The sequence below is a fragment of the Psammomys obesus genome, unplaced genomic scaffold (genome assembly GCF_907164565.1).
Source record: "Psammomys obesus unplaced genomic scaffold, mPsaObe1.curated_primary_1811, whole genome shotgun sequence".
In the NCBI taxonomy this organism is placed as follows: Eukaryota; Metazoa; Chordata; class Mammalia; order Rodentia; family Muridae; genus Psammomys; species Psammomys obesus.
In genome coordinates, this window is record NW_026590859.1 from 5,917,943 (window position 1) to 5,941,748 (window position 23,806).

Genomic DNA, 23,806 nt, shown 5'->3' on the forward strand with positions numbered 1-23,806 from the left:
GTGTGTGTGTGTGTGTGTGTGTGTGTGTGTGTGTGTGTGTGTGTGTGTGGTGTAATTGCAGCTGCCTGCAGAGGCCAGAGGCAGCAGATCTCCCTGGAGCTGGAGTTATAGGTGGCTGTGAGTTGCCCAGCTGGTGCTGGAGATTGAACTCAGGTCCTCTGTAAGAGCAGTGTGTACTCTTAACTGGTGAATCATCTCTCCTACCCCAGACTCCTGTTTTCTTCTCTCTTAACAATGATTCCCAGAATTCAGTTCCTGAGATACACATATCCAATTTTACCTATCAGCAAGAATCTTTTTCTTCTCCCTAAATACTTATCCAACAGAACAAACTGAGAGAAGAGAAACTAAGTGAATTTTAGATATATGACCTCACTCGCTGTGATTTACAGCTGTGCAAACAATTCACTTTCCAAGTTTATCAAAGCATTTTAAAACTTAAAAAATTCAAGAGAATATGAAGTTATTTTGAAATTGTGTTGTGGACAGTGACTTTAAGATTCCTGGAAAAATGTTCCTTTCAGGATTCAAAATTAAATTCCTATAACTGGATTCAGAAGCAGTGATATAAAAGTCTCCATCTTAGCTCATTTTGGGACAAGTCAAAGCATCCAGTAACTAAAGTAAACTCGGCAAGTACCAACGTGTTACACAATCATTAACGGTTCAAAGTTTCATCTCAGAAAATGGCTGATCTGATTAACTGCGGTACAGTGTTAGTCACAACTTTCTAACATTAGCTAGAAAATCTGCCAAAAGTGTTTATCCTATATCTACATTTTCCTAAGAATCGGGCGAGGGATCACACAATCCAGTAAGAAAGACACACTGAGCACATGACTACCAGTGTGGTGGGGACAGTGCAGAGGCCACTAGGTGCCTTGCCTCACTATGACTGAGAGTGATGCTTGAGGCGCTTAAAACACACACAACCATAACGTCCACATCCGGTGCACGCAACAAATGCATCTGCTCCTCTAAATGCGGGCTATCTCCAACCTCGCGTAAGAATCCACATCCAGTTTCCTCTCCCAAAGGGAGAACAGACAAGAGGAGAGTGCTGAAAATTTTCTCTATTTGGCAGTTTCAATGCTCGTCTAAAAATCATCAGCGCCTTCATTCTGCAGTTGGCAGATCTGTCCGGTTAACCTGCATTAGCTGTGAATTCCTTAGAGGTGGCTGAGTACAGCCTCTGCTCGCTGGCACTCGATGCTTCACGGATCGCCTCCTGGCCCAGGAGCACTTAGTATAATATATCTGATTACGACTTCTCAAATGCACCCGAGGCAAACCTGCTCAACCAATACCTTACTTTTCCAGAAGTGAATGAATTGCCAGTGTGCTGAGAACAGGCAGCCGCTGCCTCACGCAGAGCGATTATTACTCTAGACAGAGATGTGCTTACCCAGCGTCGATGCACCCTCCCTTCTCCCCCCAGCTTCCTACTTTTCCTAGCGCAGGTCTTTGAGTGCTTGGCCAGTATCTACCAACTCAGTAGACTTGCAGGATTGGGCTGTGTGGGACAAGGGTGCAACAGCTGGGGTTGCTGCGGGCAGGCTGAGCTGGTGGAAGGGAGAAGAACAAGAGAGCAGAGTGCTGGGAAGCACTCTCTGCCACGGTGACTGGTGCCAGGGAGCTTCCTGGCAGCATCCTCAGGATCAAGACAGCCCTGCGGCTGAGTAGGGAGGCCCACCATTTGGTCACTCCATCCCCTGCAGTCTTCAAGGTCCCCACAGTTTTGAAAGAGAGCAGGACTCACATCAAAAGAGATGGGTGTTGATGTTCTGATCTAGAATCATAATGTAATCATTCTCCGCTTGCCTTACGTGCTTAAAGATGTGGGTGTGTCTGTGCATCTTTATTAAAAGCTCTCTATCTGGGAGGGACACCTGTAGTTCTGGCATGTTGTCACGTTCTCATGCTTGTGTCCATAGAGGCTAATCCCAGAGCCTGGATCAAGGACTGGATGAAGTTCTCTTTTTTCTAAGTTGTGGGTTTGGTGAGGTGTGGTGGCGTGTGTGTGTGTGTGTGTGTGTGTGTGTGTGTTTGTGTGTTACATGCATGTGCTTGTATATACACATGTGTGTGCAGGTTCATGAGTGGAGGCCATAGGTCAAGGTTCAGTACCATCTTCCTTGACTTCTCTCCATCTTGTATTTTGACACAGCGTCTCTCACTGAACCTGGAGTGAGTAGACTCTGCTCGGCTGGCTGGCCAACGAGCTTTCAGGATCTGCTTGTCTCTGTCTCCCCAGTGGCTTCCACCACAGCATGCTGGGGATCAAAATCCAGGTCCCCAATTTCACAGCAAGTACTCAATTCTCTGAGCCATCTCTTAGCCCTGTTGAGTTCTTAAACAAGATGTTTACAAAAACAAAAACTATATTCCACACCATTTCTATCACTTGGTCTAAAATAGTTGGTCTAGCAGGGTCAAGAAAGCGGTTGACTGAAATGGTGGTTTCCAGAGTGAGCTGCAATCCATAAGGAGGGCCTTCTGCCCGAGTTAGAACTTTGTAAGTAAGTGCTGAAACAGCCAAAGCTTTATTCCATCTGGCTTCTTAAACAGCCCCAGGTAGGACTAAGACAAGGGGTGGCCGCAGAGTGTGGCCTTTACTCCTCAGTGACATTCTTCCTCCTCCGTCCTCTGCTCCCCTCTTTCACTGTTTCCCCTGATTTTCTGTGGAGCTTTACAATTTAGCATTTGGTTTCTGTGTCTACGCTGTATATCTGTGTGTTCTCAGAAAACTTTCATTTAACAATCATTCTTTATCTTATGAAAAAGTGGCATCAAATGATGGAGTTCTGACACCTCCTATGCTAAGAAGGCACATAAGGGATATAGGGGCAGAAGAGGGACTGAGGGTGAAACAGGGAGGAGACACGGGGTGGGGGAGGGTTACAGTAAGGATAAAAAGTGACTAAATTGTAATAAATAATTAATTAAAAATATCTTTTCATTCACTCCTTTAACTCACTGCTAGTTTTATTTGTTGAGGTTCCCCCCCTTTTTTTCTTTGCTTTGCTATGGTGTTCATTTTGCCCTTGCTTTAATAAATAGCCTTCCATTTTGAAGACAGTCTCTGCTTGTAAAACCCATGGCTAGTCATGCACTCATTGTATGCTCAGGGTTAAGTTAATGCAATGAGGTTCATCCTTTATCCTGGCTTCTTTTGGGCATATTTTAGAAGCTTTTCTCCTTTGGTTCAGATGCCTTTTTGATAGTCTCCTCCCACACAGTACCCAGGCCATTATTTGTCCTAAGTTTTTGCATATTCAGAAGCATCCTTGTTTGTTGATGAAAAGAAGCACTGAAGAAATGCAAACCCTGGAGACATTTTGTGCTTGTGTCAGGCTTCCCTTTGAGGGATGGAGTCTCCTGGAATGTGGCTCACTTTGAACTTTTGGCTAGTCTCCTGCCTCAGTCTCTCCCCAAGTTACAGACGTGCTTCCCTGGCTTTAGGCCTCAGTTGCATGGTTTTAAAACATGAAACTTAGTAACAGCGTGACACTGGGGGAGATGTACTCGTGGCTCTGAATGCCCACCTGGGAAATGGGCTACAAGGATGTCCACATCATCAATGTGTCCGTGAGTGGGTTCAGCCGTGCAGCACTCTGGGTAGAGGGAATGTGAGCCTGGCACAGGGATGGCCTGCTGAATCTTGGCTAGGACTTGCTGGGGTTTTTTTAAATAAACTTATAATAGGCTCTTTATCAATGCAGAAATTTCACATGTTATATTATTCGTATCTTATTCCTCTTCTTGTTCTAGAACTTTCTCTAACTTTACATTCTACTAATCTAAGCTTCAAAATATCTTTTCTCTTAATTAATCTCCTTAAAGTTTTCAAAGGTAAAACATAATGTTTTCGGCTCTGTAATTGAATCAACTTTAGTGTGCTGATTTTTGTCTACAGCTACCATCTGCCCTGCCTCCTGTGGCAGCTGCAGCTTCGCTGTCTCTCTGGCTATTGGGTTTGCTGGTGATGCTTTTTATCTGCTTAGTCTGTATCTATGAGCATCCAATAAGAAGCTTCCAGCAGGGGTGGGCATCCAGTGGGTCCTTGTCACAAAGGTCATCTCTAATTCCCAAGCTCAGGACCCATCAGGTCCCTTTGAAGACATTGGGAAGAACTAGCCTGTCCCCAGTTCTCAGCTTCACAAAGCAAAAAAGAGTGAATAGTCCTATTCCTTGCTAAATCACTCACAGGTCCCAGGTTGCCTAATGGCTAATGGCCACTAAACTTCCTAACTGAGGAGAAGACAACTTCCCAGTGTTTTTGCTCAAGGTTGTATGCGTAGCCAACAGCTGAGGGAGAAGCTTCTTCATGGAACTGCCTGCAACTTGGGTAGGAAGCTCCCACAGATTCGGCTTTAGTGAATCCCATCCCATCCTCAGGAGGAGATGTAGCTGGCTGAACATCGTCTATGCCCCCTTTAAATAACCCCAAGAGACTCACTGGTTGGTCCAGCCAAACTTGCAGACCATTTCTTGGGTCTGTCATTGGTGTCGTTTCTGAGGGCAAACACATTCGTTCACAACCTCCAAGGAAAAGTCGCACCCAAAAAGTGACAATTCAGCATGATACTTGCGAAGACTGACAGCTCAGGCCAAAACACCTTTCATTTTATGCTCATGTGACCTCAGGCATCTCTTTCTAAATAGTCACAAAATAGTTTAAATTAATTATTGACTGCCTACTTTTTAGGTTGTTTCCCAGGGCAACAATTATAGCCAACTTTAAAACTACTGGCATCTGAAACATAGAGTTTATCATACTTTAAAGCCACTTAAATGTTTGCTGGTAGTTAAGAATGAAAAAAAGGAAAGAGGGAAGAACACAGGCACAAGAGAAAACGAAGCCATAATTTACTCTCTGAAGAAAGAATAAACGTAGGTGACTTCCACCATGGTGTATCGTGGCCAAGGCCAGAAGCTGCAGTAGAGGATGCTGCCACCCACGGCCTCATCTTCAGATGCTTGCAGAATAGATCTCTCATTCAGCTATGGCTGTGTGAGCATGTTAGTATGAGGACAGAGGGCTGTGTTACTGGCTTTGATGAGTATATGAATCTCATATTAGATGATGCAGAAGAGATTCATTCTAAAATAAAGTCAAGAAAACACCTGAGTTAGATCGTACTAAAAGGAGATAATATTCCTCTCCTCTAAAGTGTTCCCAACTAGAAACAGCCAAGCATGGGAGATGTCGAGAAGGCCGTTCAGTGTTTTTAAAGGTGTCTTCTGCTAGGAGAATGGTCTAAAACAGTTACTCATATTGTTTTACTGGCTCTTATGTTTTTATCAGGTGACAATAAATGTTGTGTGATTGTTTTGTTAAAAAAGGTGGGGGGGAGAAGTAAATCTGCTCAGATTTACTTAAACAATTTTTTGACATATTTTGTGACATGGTCCTAACCTGGGGCTGAGGTTGACCCGAATTCACTATGTACCAAGGCTATCTCTCACTGCAATTCTCAAGCCCCAGCCATGGAAGGCCAGGCTTCCAGGACCACAACATGCACAACTCTACAGTTTAAACCTTCATAAGGTAGCATACAAATCTTAAGCACGTAGCTTTGTAGAATAGATGGGGTTGTAAGAGAGCTCTGACATTTTGGCTGTGGGTTGTCATTTCTTTTTTGTAAGGCTCATTTTCCTCACTGGTAGATGCAGATCCATGGTTCTCAACTTGTGGGTCACGGCCCCTTGGTAGGTTGACTATCAGATATTGTACATATCCGATTATTTATAGAAGAATTTGTAATAGTAGCAAAATTACAGTTACAAAGTAGCTATGAAATAATTTTACAGTTGCGGGTCACCATAGCTTGAGGAACTGTATGAAAGGGTGCAGCATTAGGAAGGTTGAAGACTACTGATTGAGAGATAAAGACAGCAGAACTTCTGCTGAAAACCTTCGGAGGAGGATTCACCAGGCACATCTCTTCTCTCACCTCAGTATCTGGCATCCATTGGCCATTGTCAAAATTGTCAACTGTGATGGCTAGTAATTTACCTGGGGGTTATAAAGGAAATAAGGACGTCCATCCTTCAACTGAAGGGCAAAATACTCTTCTTGGTTGTCAGGGGACACTGCGAGGGTGATCAGTCCGTCAGGAACCTTTGTCCGGAAGCTGGCCTTGACGCCTGGAGATGCAAATGACGTCAGTTAGTCAGGGCTGCCGCTTCATTGATTCTTTCTGATAAGTATATCTTTACTTACATTGTTATTTATGAAGCAATGAACACAGTAAGGAAATTATGCACAGCAGTGTGCTTGGATGGCCCTAGCCAATTGGCTTAAATATGTCCCGTGTTAAAGGCTAAGTAGAACTTGGAAATTATGTTATCCTCCTGTTGATCAATATAAAATGAAGTTTAAATGTGTCCAAAAATTACCCACCTGAAAAGACATGTTGTAAACCCCCAAATTGGATAGTTAATCCTATCAGTTTGAAAATATTACCAGATGGTCCTAAAAATAAATGAGTTTTTGACATATTAAAAAAAAACCAAAGGGCATTGTTTAAATACTATGAAAATGAAAGAATAAATCCAGCAATAGATGCTGAGACAAAAAGACCTGGCTGAGCTGGCCTGTTGGAGCTGAGTTGGTGAATAGAGGCAGCCTTCAGACTTGCAGGGCCTCCACTCTTCAGACCACACAGCCACCGTTCAATACTCTTGTCTCTTGTAGACACTGATTGGCAGTGTTCCTCTCACAGACACTGGGAGGACCCATCTCCCGCCCTGGGTCATCACCTGCACAGCACAAGTGTGGGAGCTTCCTAGGCAGAGGGTTTTCACTTAAGGTGCTGAAACTGGCAGTGGCGTTTTCAAGTCATGGTCTGCTCTAGGACTTCCCATTGGAAATACAAAATTAGCAGAGCAGACTGTAAGAATGAAGTGATCAAGAGCATACCTGAAGATCAAACAAAAGCTAAAACACAATAATAAAAAATGAATGAGTTCTCATGTGAGCAGTAATACACAATAGGCCAGGATTACAAATACTTGAAAAATCTCTCTTTAAGCTGGGCTAATGACGGAGGATCTGCATGTGATAGGCTTAGTTTCATTCTGTTGCTATGACAAACACTAAACACCATGACCAAAAGCAACTTAAGAGGGGGAGCATTTGTTGACTTTACAGGTTTTAATCCATCAATGAGGGAAGTCATGCTAGGAACCCAGTCAAGAGGAGGTGTTTAGAGCAGAACAATGAAGAAGCTGCTTGGTGCCTCATCTCCAGACTCTTGCGTGATTAGCTTCCTTAGGCAGCCCATGACCACCTGCCCAGGGATTGGTGACACCACCCTGACCTGGGTCCTCTGACATCAATTAACCACCAAGGCAATCTTGTCTGCCACCTACAGATATGCTCACTGGTCAGTGTGATCTGGCAAATCCCTCAACTGAGACACACTTCTCAGATGACTCTACGTACTCTAGGCTGTCTAGCTGAAAGGGGCTGAGCTTTGGTTCAGTGCAACTGTCTCAGACATCACATCTGGTCCATCTTCCCACTCTACTCTAACACAGAGCATAGCAGAGTTTTATAAATATATTGAGATTTTACGTGAGGAGAAGGGAGATGGGAGGTTCAGCCTGACCAGCAGTTTTTGATCTTCTCTTTGCTCTCAAATACTATGATGAAAACTATAGCTTTTAAGCTAGATAGCTCAAAGACATTGAAGAAAAATAGCTGTAATTGAAGAAATGAAGGCTGCTCTGCCTCTCTACTAATGGACAAATGGCATGTCCAGAACACCAGCAGAGACAAAAGGAGCCAGAATATGAGGGAGGGAGGGAGAAGCAGTATTCCATCTGAGGACACCACTGTTGGCTGTAACTTGAGAAATCTGGTGAATGAAAAAGCACCCAAGGATTATGGAAATATTTAAATATTTAAGACGCATTCGGGAATATTTTAATTATCACACATCATTCAAAAAGTGTGCAAATGCATGTGTTTCCCCAAACTCATTGATCTGCAAGCCTTCCAGAACAAAGAAATGTCTTTTAGACCAAGAGATATATAAATCTGTACAGAGTGGAAAGTTTCTCCCATGAAGGGAAACGTAATGCAGGAAAGGGCATCTTGATGTCAGCTACATCTCGCTCAATCTTAACATCTTTTTTCTCAATGTTGCCAAGATAAAGAGAAAATGATTTTCTTTCTCCGACACTCCAGGAGGAAACTGAAAACTTACAACTCTATTGAAGCATGTTCTTAATAATTAGACTACTATAACTATCCAGATAGACAATTCCTAGCATTGGAGGCAAATGCCTACTTTGTATAATCAATTATTTAAATGAACAAAACTCACAAATAAATATATGTAAATATAAACATAATAACAATTTGATGAATGTATGAAATAAAGAAAATGTTATTGAATTTACAATGAGATAGAATGGTTAAATGCACAATTATTCAAAAATAATTAACACCCTCTTTTCCCCAAAGAAAGTCACATATTTACAGTACTGACTTAGGCTCCACCATGTGACATCCCTTGGCCAAAGGAATGAAAGCAGATATGAGGTCCCTTGTGAGAGTAGAGGGTTTGATTGCAGCTGGGCTGCAGAGTCCCTGTCCCCTCACTCCCCTCTGTCTCACAAATGTGTTTCCATCTTTGGTCCGAGAGGAAGAAAACTTGTGGACCTCTGCCAAACAAGAGTGCCGAAAGCGTCGCTGTAGACAACTGTGTGAAACTACAGTCCCGACTTGAGCAGGCAACGGGGTGAATACCACTGCCTACTCTATAAAAGGGAGATCAGCACTTTCCAAGGCAAGGCAGAGAAGAAATGAGCCAAATTTCAATATCTGTATCCAGAGATGCGAAATCATAGAGTGTGTGTCCTATCTCTAAATTTACACATTCATTTGGGAAATATTTAAGAAATCAAAATTTAGTGGCTTCTGCTCTAGGCTAGTGGAACAAGTGTCAGCAAATACATTCAGTGATTATGTGTACAGAGATATATTTGAATATATATATATATATATATATTTGAGAATATACATAACAAGGAAGAAAATATATGAAGTAAAACACAGTATGTACAAGAGTAGACAAATGTCAAATTCGTAAACAAGTAGATGGAGTGTAAATTCCAGCTCTGAGGGCTGACAGTACACTTGTCTAGGGATAGAAGGATGGGCGTTTAGAATGCAGCTGGGAATTATATTGCGTAAGGAATGTGACAACAGTAGGTTCTCCCTAAGGGCCCATGGCCTCAGCAGCCACAGCTGTTGGCTAGGTTTGCAGCCATGGACTCCCTCTTAAGGAGAGGCTCTTCAGTTCAGCTAGATGGCCGTCAGGTACTGCTGCGGAGAGCCAATTCCCAGTTATCCATCTATACCACGACCCTCCCCGAAGGCTCAGGAAACACAGAAGAGAGCACAGAAAGACTGTAAGAGTCAGAGGACCAGGACATCTGCTATGAGACAGCGTTTTCCAGATATGTCAGAAAGCTACACTTGTAGAATCTTCATAACAGCCCGTCTTGATGTTATATCCAGTTGGTATCCCAACATGCGCGGCAAGTGTGAAAATCTCACAGGGCCCCACACCTAGATGAGGAGCTTCAGGCACTTAGCAGTTGCTAAGCGAAGACGACCCAGTCTTCTACAGGGATGATCCTCCTGATAGAGCATCAGATCCCAAACGGATGTGTTCACACATATGTAACACTAGATAAGGAAGCGCTCACAGAGACAAGTGGGAGAGAACATGAGAGAAGACCAGAGGGGAAAAGAAGGCTCAACTCTGTATAAACACAACGCTCATGCAGGAAAATTTCAAAATGTGTCAAAAGTTTAGATACTAAAAAGTTTAATATTTGATATCACAAGTGGGCTGTCGCTTTCCCCTTGCCTTCCCCTGCAGCAATCTCCCTCACGGCTGGGCTTCCTTCTTTAAAGTCCCCATCATTTGTGCACATGTACACACTTACACTCACACCCACATTCACACTTACACAGCACATACTCATACTCACACGCACAGGACACATACACACACACACACACACACACACACACACACACACACACACACAGCACAGCACACACACAGAGCACAGCACATATCCACTAACGGTAACTCCAGTCCCATCACTGCCCCTTCCTATTCTGGCTCAAGGCTTCCTGTTTTACTCTCTTGGCTCCATTGTGTGTGTCACTTCCGGTCATGCATTCTCTCTCTTCCTCCATTCTATCTGGCTCATGGACTTTGTAATTGTTCTTCTCCCAAAACCTGCCCAGTTTACCATCTCACTCTTCACTCTGTTTCCTCAGATGCCCCTCCCTAATTGAATGCTCTAGTAAAGGTAGGTCCAGCCCTCTGCCTTCACCCTCTCATCACAGCATCCTCTCAGGCAGCCACTCTGCCTTTGTCATTCATTTCCTGCCCCCTCCCTCTCTTCACTCTTTAAAAGGTAACTGCCATTTCATTTCGTAGTTCACGACAAGAGACTTCTCAAATTGCTTTGCTTCTTTCTCATATTTCATGGTTTTACAACCATTGTCAGGCTCAGCACAGTTTGAATATTAGTAGAAATCCGGGGCTGGCATTTCCAGGATAGACCAAGGAGGATCAGAAGGACTAGGTAACAGAATCTTATTCTGCTTTTTAATTTGTATCTCTAGAATGAATGCCGAATTTGAACTTCTCTCACTCATAGCATGGTTTCTCACTGGTACAAAGCTTCACCATATTTTCAGATATATGGTGTCTTAGTCAGTTCTCTGTTGCTGTGAAGAGATACCAGACCACAGCAACTCTTACAAAGGAAAACATTTCATTGGGGCAGGCTTACAGTGCAGAGTTTTAGTCCACTATCACCATGGGAAGAAGCCTGGCAACACACAGACAGACATGGTAGCTGAGAGTTCTACAATGGGATACAAAGACAGCAGGAAGAAAGAGAGGAGAGAGAGCCGTTTGGCCTATCTTGAGCTTCTGAAACCCCAAAACCCATCACCCATGACACACTTCTTCCAACAGGCCATATTTCCTAATACTTCTGAGTAGCATACTTCCTGATGACTAAGCTTTCAAATGTATGAGCCTATGGGGTCATTCTTATTTAAACCAACACAATGGAATTTTCATTTTATTGTTGATTTTAAGTACTCTTTTGGTACAAAAGATTTTATCTCCTGTCTGTTACAGACTATAGCCACTAACACTATATTTCCTTCCTTCCTTCCTTCCTACCTTCCTTCCTTCCTTTCCTTCCTTCCTTCCTTCCTTCCTTCCTTCCTTCCTTCCTTCCTTCCTTTCCTTCCTTCCTTCCCTCCCTCCTTTCTTCCTTCCTTCCTTTCTTTCGTCTAACAGTGTGAGATTCAGCCAGATTTTTGTTTTCTTCTGACTATTTTAAAATGTCCTCAGAAAGCACCAGACACTGGAAGAACTTTGTTTTATTTACTTCTGCATCTTTAACACCTTAAACAGTGGCTGGCACAAAACAGAATCCTCAAAATATTTGCTAAATAAATGTTTCATCTTGGGAATTCTATTTTTAGCATGCTAACACTGGGCCCAGAGTCAGTCTCTGTGCTAGTATTCTGCTCCATAGATACAGCTTTGCAGAACATTTTTATCTTGTAAAATTTCTTATATATGACAGTCTGTTCTTCCTCTCAATTTCCGAGTGGACGAGAACTCAGCTTCTCAATAAGCATGCACTGAACTGAATGATCAAGGCTAGCTTATATAATTTTATCTCAACTCATTTACTTTCTGTATTAACATAACATTAAAATAATTACTATACTTTTTTAATAAACAAAAACATGCGTGTTAAATTATAACAGATATTATATATTATATTGCATTAAAGATCAAATTTTTTTCAGATGTGTTACTGCTGAGTCAAATCCAAGTATTTGTTTGTACATGCATTGAAACTATTTAACTCTAAACATATTACATACAGTAGTTTTTTTTTTGTTATTCTCCCTTTCAAATACATGTTATGCTCCCTGGAAGAGTCTGGTAAGTTTGTCCCCTTCTTGTCAATCACTATGTATCTCACTTCTGTCTTCTCCTGGACAACATCCACAGTAAAAATGATAAACCTTATTTTTTGTTGACAAGTTGGGAAAAACTGACATAATTTCTGAGCCAATGGGTAAGATGTTGATGGCTGACATTGCCAATTACTTTTTTTTAATTTTTATTTTTTATTTCATAACTATGTTTCTGGCCCATTTTCTACAGACTTTCCTTCCTTCTCTCTATGTCTGTTTGTTGAGTTGCTGTTTTGGGAAATCGGGCAGAACAAAACATGACTATAATGAGCATTAAAGTGTTAGAAAATTTAAAGTTAAAAGAGAGAAGAACCAGTTAGGCATGTTTAAAAGACAAGATGCCTTTTAGTTAAAGGGACAAACATAAGGAAATAAGATTCCCAATAATAACAGCCAACAGTGAAAATTTGATCATCAAGAGTGACCAAGAGCTCCAGAGCTCTAAACACCACCAAGAGCCACAGAAAATACTTTAGATGATTCAGAACAACTTCAGTCTAATTATAACTGTAAAACTATATGTAATACAGATGGAAGTTTAGGTAAAGTAATATTATAGATGAATATACATATATAGAGAAAGAGAGAGATGGCTGTCTGCATATGCTTATATATTACACATATGTATTTATAGGTATATACATTCTAATATGCAGATGTCCATCTACATTTGGCTTATATATAAACAGAGACATGTCTGTATAAATATAGATATTTATTTATCCCTTCCTCCAAATGACTTCACCAAGATTTCTATGTAGTTACTAATATAAAATCAAGATTTCACGGGACTTGACTATATTATTTTAAAGAATCACATTTGTAATTGAATGCCTTTGCCAATACCTTACAATTAAGACTTTCGATCAACTTTGCACAGATGCTACATATATCTAATTTAAATCATCTAAACATACTTCATTTGCTAAATAACAAATTCCACTTTTAAACTGTTTCCGAAAACTGTTGTGTGTAAGTTTGTGGTTGTGACAACAGGAGCGGAATGACTGGATTTGTTATTTTCCTCATTGTTGTGTTCAAATGCCTGACAAGACACCACTTAAAGACAGACAGTTCACCTACAGTTTGAAGAGCTGCCCCCACTGTGGTGGGGAAGGCACGACAGCGGGAAGATGAGGTGGCTGGCCACAGGGCACCCCAGGAAAGTGGACTAGAAATGTGGCGCGATCAAACAGGGGACCCACCCCTGTGACATACTTCTTTCTACAACCTTCCAGAACAACTCCAGCAAACATATGAGCCTGTGGGGTGTTTAAACATTCAAATCACAATGCTATTTAATTTTGACACAATTTAACTGAACTATGAATTATAATTTATCCAATATACCTGCTGTTTTTTATTTTATTTTATTTTATTTTATTTTATTTTATTTTATTTTTTTATCTTTTGTAAGTAACCCAATACCCAGCATGCATTTTGGTTCCTTGAAGTATCTGCCTTAATTGTTTATTATTAATATTTTAACAAGTGAATCTAGACAAAAAAAAGTGTTTAGGCTTAGGTTAAAGAAAAATTTTAGCTACAAAAACGTCTTTATGTAAAATGGAATTTTTGTTCTGTTTGTGAAAAGTTGAAAACTTTCTGACATGTCTCTAAAGTTTATCAGATATGTTATTATTTTCTAACTCAGTGAAGATCCACATGCACCTAATTTATGCAGAACTAAACATACACATTTTGTACATTTATTTTTATATGGATTCATGCCAAATGATTGAGTTCAAGAATTATTTGCCAACATACTAAATGTATTAAACATGGAGAAATGTTCCGTATTTCATGCTATAAGACAAGTGCTGTCAAAAATTAATCAAATTCTAACAATTCGCAGCTCCAGTCCAATGGCCGAGGAACCTGTGTGTGGAATGATTTCAGCAGCTTCTGTGGCAATCCCCCAAATGAAGCAAACATCACTGACACCAAACAGCATAAAGAAGTCACTCCTAGGGCCTTCCCATCAAAGCCCCTCTGTGGCCACGTGACCGGATCTCAAGCAGTCTAAGCAATGTGACGCCCTCCTGCCCCGTTTGGAGCTAAGGGCCCAGAATTAGAGCCAAGGGTGCTCTCATTCTTTCTCTAACATACTACCGTCAGCTCATGGTGCATGCAAAATAAATGAATAAGTAGATAAATAAGTAAACAAATAAATAAAACCTTCAGACTGGGACAGTAGATTGTGAGGTGCTGGTTGCACCAGTGACAGTGACATTATGAGGAAAAATCCTGGTTTTCAGTGTAGACCAATATGAAATGAAAGAGCTGAAGTTCAGGTACTATGAGGAAGTTAAAATAGTTCAAAGAAAGCAAGAAAACACCTGATGGTAGAAGGGGCGGGCATCCTGCTGCTCAGCACGGCCACACAGCTGACTTCCCATGTGCTGAAATAACTCCATCGTGCATCCTCCATGTCACTAGAGGATGGGCACACAAAGTCTGGCTGCTACCCACAAAATGGCTAGGACTGACCATTCCACTCAACTCGCTGCACATGTCTGTCAATGCTATGGCTGGGGAAGTTGTTTACTTGTTTGCTATTCTCTGCAGAGTAGGTAAGCCGGGCTGGTGAAGCCTGAGTGCCCCTCTACCCCCCCACCCAAGGGGAGCCCTTCAGAGGGAAAGAGGACTTTAGACAAAAGGGTTGAGCTCCGCCTAGGCTGGAGGGCTAAGAGAGAATGACTTAACCAGTTCAGCGCTCATTGCCCATGCATGGGGAGTTGAGTTGGGTCCCCGGTGTGTCTGTGTGTGTGTGTGTGTGTGTGTGTGTGTGTGATAGGTGTGACGGTACGTGGCTGTAATTCCAGAGCTGGGGACAGTGATCAGAGGCTGAAGCAGCCGTGGGACCTGCTGATTAGCTGGTCTAGTCAAAACAGGAAGATCCAGGTTCAGAGAGTGACTTTGTCTTAAGAAAGAACAAAAGACAAGGAGAGGGGGTGAAGGGAGAGAGAGGGGCATCTGCTCATACAGGCACAGGTGTATGCAGCACACAAACACGCACACACATGCACACACCCACCCTTGAATGTAAGAGTCGAGCTTTCTTAGTTAAAATGTTCAAATACTAATCCCAGCGCTGACTTTGTGTGTGATTTGCAGCCAAGCATTTGATTTTCCTGTAGCTCGTCTTTACCTCTAGCAATGTTTAATACCAGTTCCCTCGAGGGGCATAGAGAAGAAATCTTCCTGAACTGAGGTGATCACATGCTTTCACCTATGATGTTCCGTACAGCTGCTGTAAGCACTGTGTCCCTGTCAGGACTATGTCCCCATCAGGACTGTGTCCCTGTAAGTACTGTGTCCCTGTAAGTATTGTGTCCCCATCAGTATTGTGACCCATCAGTACTATGTTCCTGTAAGTACTGTGTCCTAATCAGGATTGTGACTGGTCCCTATCAGTACTGTGTGTCTCTGCTGTCTGCACTTCTGTCCAGTGTCTCTCAAGTCTGTACACATTCACCCTGGACACAACATCCAGCCCTTGAATTCCTGCCCACCTCCAAGAAGGAAGGAGGTTTCCTTAAATGCTATCTGGATGTTGGAGGAGTAGCATTCAGCACCTGCAGCCCTGCACATCGGCCCTCAGGAAGAGATCCCCTCATTAGAAGGACCTTCAGGCCCATGTGAAACTGCAATAAAACTTTATTTTATTCAAGAAATACACAGTGGTTGTCTCCTCTAGATGGTGCTCCTCTTTCATAGAGTCCATATTGCAAATGGAGGAGCAGGTACTCACAGACTATCCAAAAGCTTAGTTTAGAGACGGTATCTGTTTTTGTTTGGAGGGGTAATCTTTAATTATCATCTTTTCATTTTTCTGTGATCTAGGCCAAAACAAGTTTATGATCTCCAAAGTCTACTGGGAAAATCAGCCAAGTAATACTGTTGGGTTTGGTGATGGTGGTGGTGATGGTGACCGTGAGTGTGCGTGTGTGGGTGTGCGTGTGTGTGTGCGTGTGTGCGCGTGTGTGTATGTGTTTGGAGCGGTGGTGGTGGTAGTGTATGCAAGTGAGAAGGTGCCTGTGGCTGGGCATGCTGCAGAGGCAGACAGGACTTATGGTGTCCTACATTAATCACCTGAAAGAGTCTCTTCTTTCACCATGAACTTAGAGCAAGGCTGGCGACCAGCAAGCCCACCAACCAATCTGTCTTCTCCGCTCACAGCACTGAAGCTGAGGGAAAATCCTCAGCCACATCCAGCTGTTACAGTGGCCAGGAACTTGATCTAGAGCCCCAGGGCTTGGAACCCTCGTTACAATTCCACCAAGGAGGACCACATGCCCTGTTTGTCCCTGGAGGCAGCCGACGGTACTCCACATCATCCAGGCACGGAAGAACAGAACTGTGTGCGATACTGTGTGCAAACAGATTCTGTCCCACTCCACTCACCAGGATGACCATATATGAGTTATCAATAATTAAAAAAAGAAACCCTATTTACATGAGAAGTTCTCAAAATTCCACCTAAAAGGGAATCTCTCCGCAGCTGTTTATTCAATTTGGTAATGGTCTCATTAAATAAGTGTCCAGCAAACAAAAGCCACAGTGGTGGAGACTTCAGTAGCAAATGGCTTTATCAATGGTGCATTTTCATCTGTGTTTCTACAGTCCCTTAAAAAATAAGTTAAAAGTGGGTACATTTCTGAAGAATACAGTTGTTCCGCTTTAAAAGCGTCGGTTAGTTGGCTAGTCAAACATATTCCCATGCAGGTGACACACAAGGACCAGTTTCCCAAAACATTGTAGATTCTAAATATATTGCTTTAACTTTCTACTCCAAATTAAACTCCAGATATGATGAAAGGAGTACTTGGCTTAGGTGAAGAATTCTATGGACAGGACTTGGCATGATCTAACATTAGTTCTGACAAGACACCTTCTTAAATAAATGTGAACAAGTAGGTCATTTCTACTCCTTCACTGAGGGTCTGAAAAATAGGATCTGAGAGTCACCCTGAAGCTACTGCGCCTATCGTCCTGTCACAAGCCACCAACAGCGGCACCTCTTGATAGGAGGTATTACCCACATGCTTTGTCCTGTCTATTGAGATCCTTGCTTTGGAAACAGCCTTTCCTGTGAGGACAGTCATTACCAAGTGTGACCGCCAGGACAAATTTAGTTTTCTACTTTGAGGCTTACCTCAAACACAAGAACTAACACTTGATATTTTTTAATGAAAAAAAAAAAGTCATGAATGTACTTCCAATGAAGATTTAGAATTAAAAAACGAAACATGAAAACACAGACACATAATGCTTCATGTATGTTAGAAACTGAAAATGGACATTTAGGTTAAGAGACTAGAAATTATTTGACACTTAATTCTAAACATGAGAACTATGTCTTTTAGAACTGGAAATAGTTTAATATAAAGCACATTATAGTAGACGGGGAGGGGAAAGGAGACTCTAGCAGACCTTAACACGTATGTGAAGATCAGGAGAAAAGGACAATCTTTGTGTTCAACATTCCAAAGTATGATTGTATAGTAGATTTTTTCAATTAATATTGAATAATTACATAAGTGTGTGAATCAGATTGTAATATTACAATATAAAATATAAATATTTACTTCAAAGGTGACTATAGTGAGAGAAGGATGTAATATAGAAATTTTGTATAATTAGGAACCAACACTCCACACATATGGCACAGCTGATAATGTGCATTGGTTTTAAAACAGAATTGTGTTATGGACTGGTTTAGATTACTATAATTAAAAACTGTTTTCAATGTTAGAATAATATTATTTAAAGTTGCTAAAAGGTTAACTAGATTTAGCTGAAAGGGTGAGTGCAAACTCACCTTTAATAATGATAAAGGCATGGACGAATAAACACATAAGGAAAACATTTATTTCATTAACTTTACAACTAAGTGAAAGGGAAACCTCACTTCCTATTTTTGCTCATTTTTCTCTTTCTAATTTGATACCTGTTTTTATTTTCTTTTTTTTTTCTCCCTGTAATACTCACCACTGGTAAAACAAACAGGACATTTTAGCTTTAATCTTCTTACTACATAACCCAAATAACTTCAGTCATGTTTGCATTAGTGTTGCATTAATCATGTTGTTGCGTATTAATGAGTTTTCAGGCTATGCTAATTACTGTCATAGATTCTGCAGCAGCCCATTAAATATACAAATTACAGAATTAAAGAGCCAGAGCTCTTCATGATTAATCTCTAAATGGAGAAAAACTAATGATGTCTATACAAAGTTTCTCTCTACTTTTGGCTGAGTGAGCCCAATGAACAATCAATTAGACCGTGGGGGACTGAAGCTACCTGACTCCAGAATTCCATGCAAGAGCTTTGTTTTTGCAGTCACCATTGTTCTGTCTTTCATAAGAATCTTACATTTATGTGTTGACTGTCCTCAATAGTGGTGAAAGTGTTGTTCTTCGTTAAGCCTAATTTGAATATGACAAGTTTGTACTGAATCCGTTCCACAAAGGTTCTGATGTTCCCAATGGGATTTGTGCAAAAGCATTTTCATCTCAAGGAAATTGCCACAAAAAGGCCTCAACATCACAACAAAAGGCTAGCGTTTTCTTCAGAACAAAACCGTGGTGATGTTCTGTCGGCCTCTGTGACGACTGCATTTGTATCATAGAGTGTACTTGTCTAGAGGAGCAGATCAGACCTGGAGTGGAAGGCGAAATGGACCTAGCATGTTAGCAGGGTCATAGGTGGTATGTTCACCCAGCAGCCATAGTCTCAGGGAGTGTCATTCTGCATCATGTGGACAAGGCACAGCATGAGCTTGATTTTAAAATGCAGCAAGGATACAACAGATGGGCGCTGCCTACAGAGAGTGGGAAGAGGGATGCTATTGGAGCACAGACAGTTGCACAACGTCAGGGCTACAGAATTTGTGTATAGCCCAAATGTGTCTGCTTTAGACCTCGGAAGTCCAAGCGGGAGAGGCCAGAGCGACGGCTCAACAATTATGAGCACCCAGCTCTCGAGATGGCTATTTTTAGTTGTCAACTTGTCTGCATGAAATAAAGGACAACACCAACCACGTGTGTCATGCAGAGAAGGAAGCCAAAGTCGGCAGAGGATCCAGCCCTAGACCATGCCCGACTCACAGGGAGACTGTTCTTCTGCAGAACCAGGTTGCAAGGCACTGAGTGCAGGGCCCAAGGGCTGCTGAGGGAGACGAGGAATGACACGAGAAGCGAGAAGACACAGTGACCCTTTTATGGGAATCTGGCCTAAAAAGCGACCAGACCCTGGTACGCTTGAGGACCATGTCCACCAAGTGGACATTGACAACAGGTTCAGATAAGCCTGGCAGCTAGTTACCCCCCTGAACACTTCTGAGAACTAATATGGTTGTTAAGTATGGAGAATTTGGGAAACATTATGCCCTTTGAATAAACGCTGGCATACATGCTCAGGTGTCTCGTGGCTTCCCTTTCACATGTGTTGGTCTTGTGCCTTTCCCTCTCTTCTCCTAAGTCAGAGCATTTACTGTGGTTCCTTTGTCTGCTCTGGGCCGGTTACCACTCGGAAGCATCGGTCACATGAAAACTCAGGAGGAATCACACAACCCCCACTCAAGACCCCTCCCTACCTGCTGCATGTCTTCCCAGCATCATGTGCTTTGTCTCTCAGTCTGTAAGCTAACTGTAACCTCTTTTCATCTCTGAGGTACCATAGGTCATGGTGTTTTATGTTGAACTCTGCATGTCTGTGTGCCTGTGTATGGGTCTGTGCATATGCATACATGTGCCTGCCAGGACCCCAAAACTGGAGTTTCAGACAGTTGTGAATTCCCTGATGTCAGTGCTGGGACTTGAACTCAAGTCCTCTGGAAAAGTAGTGCCCTCTCAGGCACTAAGCCATCTCTCGCTCTCTGGTCATGGCACTTTGTTACAGCAACAGAAAAGTCCCAAGGGCAGGGCGTCAAGCCGAATACAGTTGAACATCTAAGAAAGTTTCTCCTCTCGCTGTGAGTGTGTGGCCTGTACACAGCAGAGATGGGTGCTTTTTCTTACAAAGAATTCGTCTGGACCCCAGGGCCTCCCCTGGTGTTAAGGGCACCACAGCTCTACACCAAGCTTGGCTAGATGCTATCACCGAAGGTGGCCGAACACTGCAGATTGCCGTTCTCACACACCTTGCCAATCGGTGGTGCTCTGAGTGGTCTCTAGGCAGAATTGATGGTGCTCCGGTTTGTAATTAAATAGAAACCTTTTTGTTGTTGTTTTAGCAGTAATTGTATAGACACAATATCACGCAGGCAGAGAATAATTAAATTGATACAGAAAAGGAACATGATTGGAGCCAGATAAAAGTATAAAAATACATCAAAATGAAAGCCAAAATAATGAGCTGAAATGTTGCAAATTTAGACAATAACACCAGAACTCAAGTACACACACAGGTACCACTTAGGCTACTGAAAACTGACAGGAAGCGCAGACAGAAATATACAGCAGGTTTGGGGAGGAGCATTGATTATACACTGCATGGGTGAAATAGAAGAATACATTTTTTTTTAAAGGAAAACAAACTAATGAATGAGCTAGACAAATACAATAGGTCAAAGTACAAATGCCACAGAGAAGGACAGGTGGGGAAGTGGGATGGGGAGAAATATCTCCAGGAAGAAATACAACAAGGCAATGCCAAAGCTCAGCAAAAAATCTGCCAAATGAATGGTCCCACAGGACCATTCAACCCAGGAACCCTGTAAGCTCTGCTAGTCACGGCAGAAATACTAGATAAAGGTAAGAAAGGACTCAGCCTTACATCAGGTTGGAAGTCAGAAACACAGACTCAGCAAAAAATCTGCCAAATGCTAAGGGTTCCGAGGAGGAGGCCTTGACAGTGAGGGGGCAGTGTGCATCTCCCCTGATGCCATTTCTCTAATTACCGTGGCCGCCATGACCTTCTCTTGCAGGGACACACCCAAAACCTGGTGTAATTAAGGGTGGCTGGTGCAAGGAGGGTTCTGTCTGTACTGTAAGATCAAAGGCAATGCCTCCTTTATCTGCCACTGGCAGGTGAGGAGAAACCCCTGCCTATCAGCCTAAGAAAGCACAGGCTTAAAAAAAACAATGCAAACCTTCATATTCATAATAGTATCTTACTAAGCATATCATATAGTCCTTGTTGCCTGGACCAGGATGAATTTCTCTCAAGCTCCCCTATGGCACAATCAGCTCACATATAACTGACAAGATTTTTATTTTTTTAAATTTTTTACAATTTATTCACTTTATATCCTGATTGTAGGCCCCTCCCTCATCACCTCCTGGCCCCGCCCTTTCTCTCTCTTTCACCCATTTCCCCCTCCCTTAGTGCACTGAAAGGGGAGTCCTCCTCCCCTACTAGCTGACCAAAGCCTATCAAGTTTTATCAGAACTGCCTGGAACCTCTTTCTCTGTGTGCTGGCAAGGTCACCCCGCCAAGGGGAAGTGATCAAAGAGTAGGCAACCAAAACCATACAATCGAAAAAAAAAAGATAGCATCTTCAACAAATGGTGCTAGTCTAACTGGAATTCTGTATGTAGAAAAATAAAAATAGATCCATATTTATCACCCTGTATAAAATAAAAGTCCAAGTGGATCAAAGATTATGCCATAAAACCAGACACACAGAATCTGTTGGAAGAAAATGTGGGACAGAGCCTTGATCTCATTGGCACAGGAGACAACTTCCTGGACAGAACACCAACAGCATGAGCTCAAAGATCAACAATTACTAAATGAGACCTCACAAAACTGAAAAGCTTCTGTAAAGGAAAGGACACTATCAACACAGAACAAAATAACAGCCTACAAACTGGAAAAATATCTTCACTAATCTTACTACATCTGACAAAGGACTAATAGCTAAAATATATAAAGAATTCAATAAATTAAGCGCTAGCAAATCAAATAATCCAACTAAAAATGGGCTACAGAGCTAAAGAGAGAATTCTCTGTAGAAGAATATCGAATGGCAGAGAAACAAAGAAATGCTCAACGTCCTTAGTCATCAGGGAAATGCAAATCAATGCTGGTAGGAATGCAAACTTGCACAACTACTTTAGAAATCAGTCTGAGGCTTTCTCAGAAAATTGGGAATAGCACTAAGTCAAGACCCAGCTATTCCACTCCTGGGCATATACCCTAAAGATGCTCTACCATACAACCGGGACATTTGCTCAACTCACAAGTTTTAAATTACCCTATTCGGATGATTCCTTTTTCTTTTGAGTATGGGGCTTGCACACAAGGCCGTGCATGTGCCACGCTGAGCTCTCGGGCCCACCCTAACTCACCATGGCCTACAGTCTCCAAAGGAAATGGGATTCCCCAGGGGCCCTTCAGCTACAGCTTGGAAATGGCTGAAGAAACATAAGAATTGGGATGGCAACGTTTTTCAAGGCTCCTCTTTCTCTTTGGTTTTACCGAATCGCCATTTATTTAAACAAATGAACAAAAGCACTTCTTTTTTCAGTGAGGAGGGTAATTAAGCACTCAGCTCACAAGGGTCCCTGTGTGCTCCTAACTCTCTGCAAAACCCTTTCTTTCCCCCTGTCCCTATCTTGCTCCCCTTGGATGCAATTAGCTTCCCAATGTCTGTGTTCTAAAAATTCATTGTCAATTTCATTTTTAAGTAATAGAAAATAGGGTGCATACATAAGCAAAATCAGGGAAATTCTAAGGAGCTGGGGGAATGGGGGATGTGTTCCTGACTCGGGAGCACCTCTCGCTGGGAGAGACTTGATTACCCACTAGCTCATCCCTTGGTTGTTTTTGTGACATCTATTTCAGCCATATTCCAAGTCATTTGAATTGGAGTGAGGGTAACCTCTAAACGGACTTCATTCTGTTATTTTCTCTTGAATAACAGCCCCAGGAAATCAGGTTCCAAGATGAAGAAATGTGTGTAGCAGGTGTGGGAGGTGGGGTACCTGACTTCTGAGGGGGCCCTGCTGTTGTCAGGCATGAGTCCTTGTGATCTTATTGCCTTCCATGTCCTCAGCTGAGGACTGAGAGGGGACTGGCTAGTCCCTTCTAAAAGGGCTTAAAGTTAGCTGTCTGGCATTCTGTGGGTTTTGTCTAAGGATGGCCCAGGTCTGCCAGCACTAAGGGTACCTGCCAAAGTTGCTCACTCGGAGAGCTGAACACAGGAGGTTAATTTTTGTACATTTAGAAATTTTCATGTCAAAAATATGTTCTGATGTCTTTCTCCTACCTGGAACAGGAACATAAGCTAAAGATTGAAAACAAGGCTGTGGAGATGGCATTTCAAGGTGTTTACATTGCAAGCAGGAGAACCCGAGTTCCAATACCACCGAGCAGAGTGGGGTGCCCTTGTAATCCTAGTGCCAGGGAGGCAGAAACAAGCGTATTTGTTGGAGGACCCTGGCCATCCAGCTGAGGCTAGATTCTGTCTCAAAAACAAGGTTACTGGAGAGCAAATGCAAGGTTGATTTCAGGCCTTCCACCACAGGCACACAAATACACACACGCGTGCACTCACGCAAATCGTGAAAAATGTCTAAGTTATAGAAATCTCCCTTTGGGATACTTGCTGAGATGAGGAGACTAATTCTTTTCTCAGCTCAGAACCACTGCAGCATTGTTTTTTAACACATTCTTCTGAGAATGCATATTCAATCAATAATATTTATAATCTTCATGTTAGCTCCATATTCTGCAAAAGGAACCAAGGCCAAGAGGTAATATATCCAAGTGAGACACAGTTATTATTTTTAACACACTCATAAAAT

The 23,806-nt window shown here is 42.2% G+C and overlaps 1 protein-coding gene and 1 pseudogene across 1 annotated transcript in view; one reads left to right on the top strand and one right to left on the bottom strand.

Moving 5' to 3' along the window:
* The window catches only part of Ush2a (usherin), a 665,632-nt gene that overhangs the window by 396,799 nt on the left and 245,027 nt on the right, over nucleotides 1–23,806 (bottom strand). The window contains exon 21 of the mRNA XM_055609194.1: nucleotides 6,020–6,150. Coding sequence (XP_055465169.1) covers nucleotides 6,020–6,150 — 131 coding nt within the window. The remainder of the gene's footprint in view (nucleotides 1–6,019; nucleotides 6,151–23,806) is intronic.
* LOC129678445 (small nuclear ribonucleoprotein E-like) lies at nucleotides 4,910–5,187 on the top strand (annotated as a pseudogene).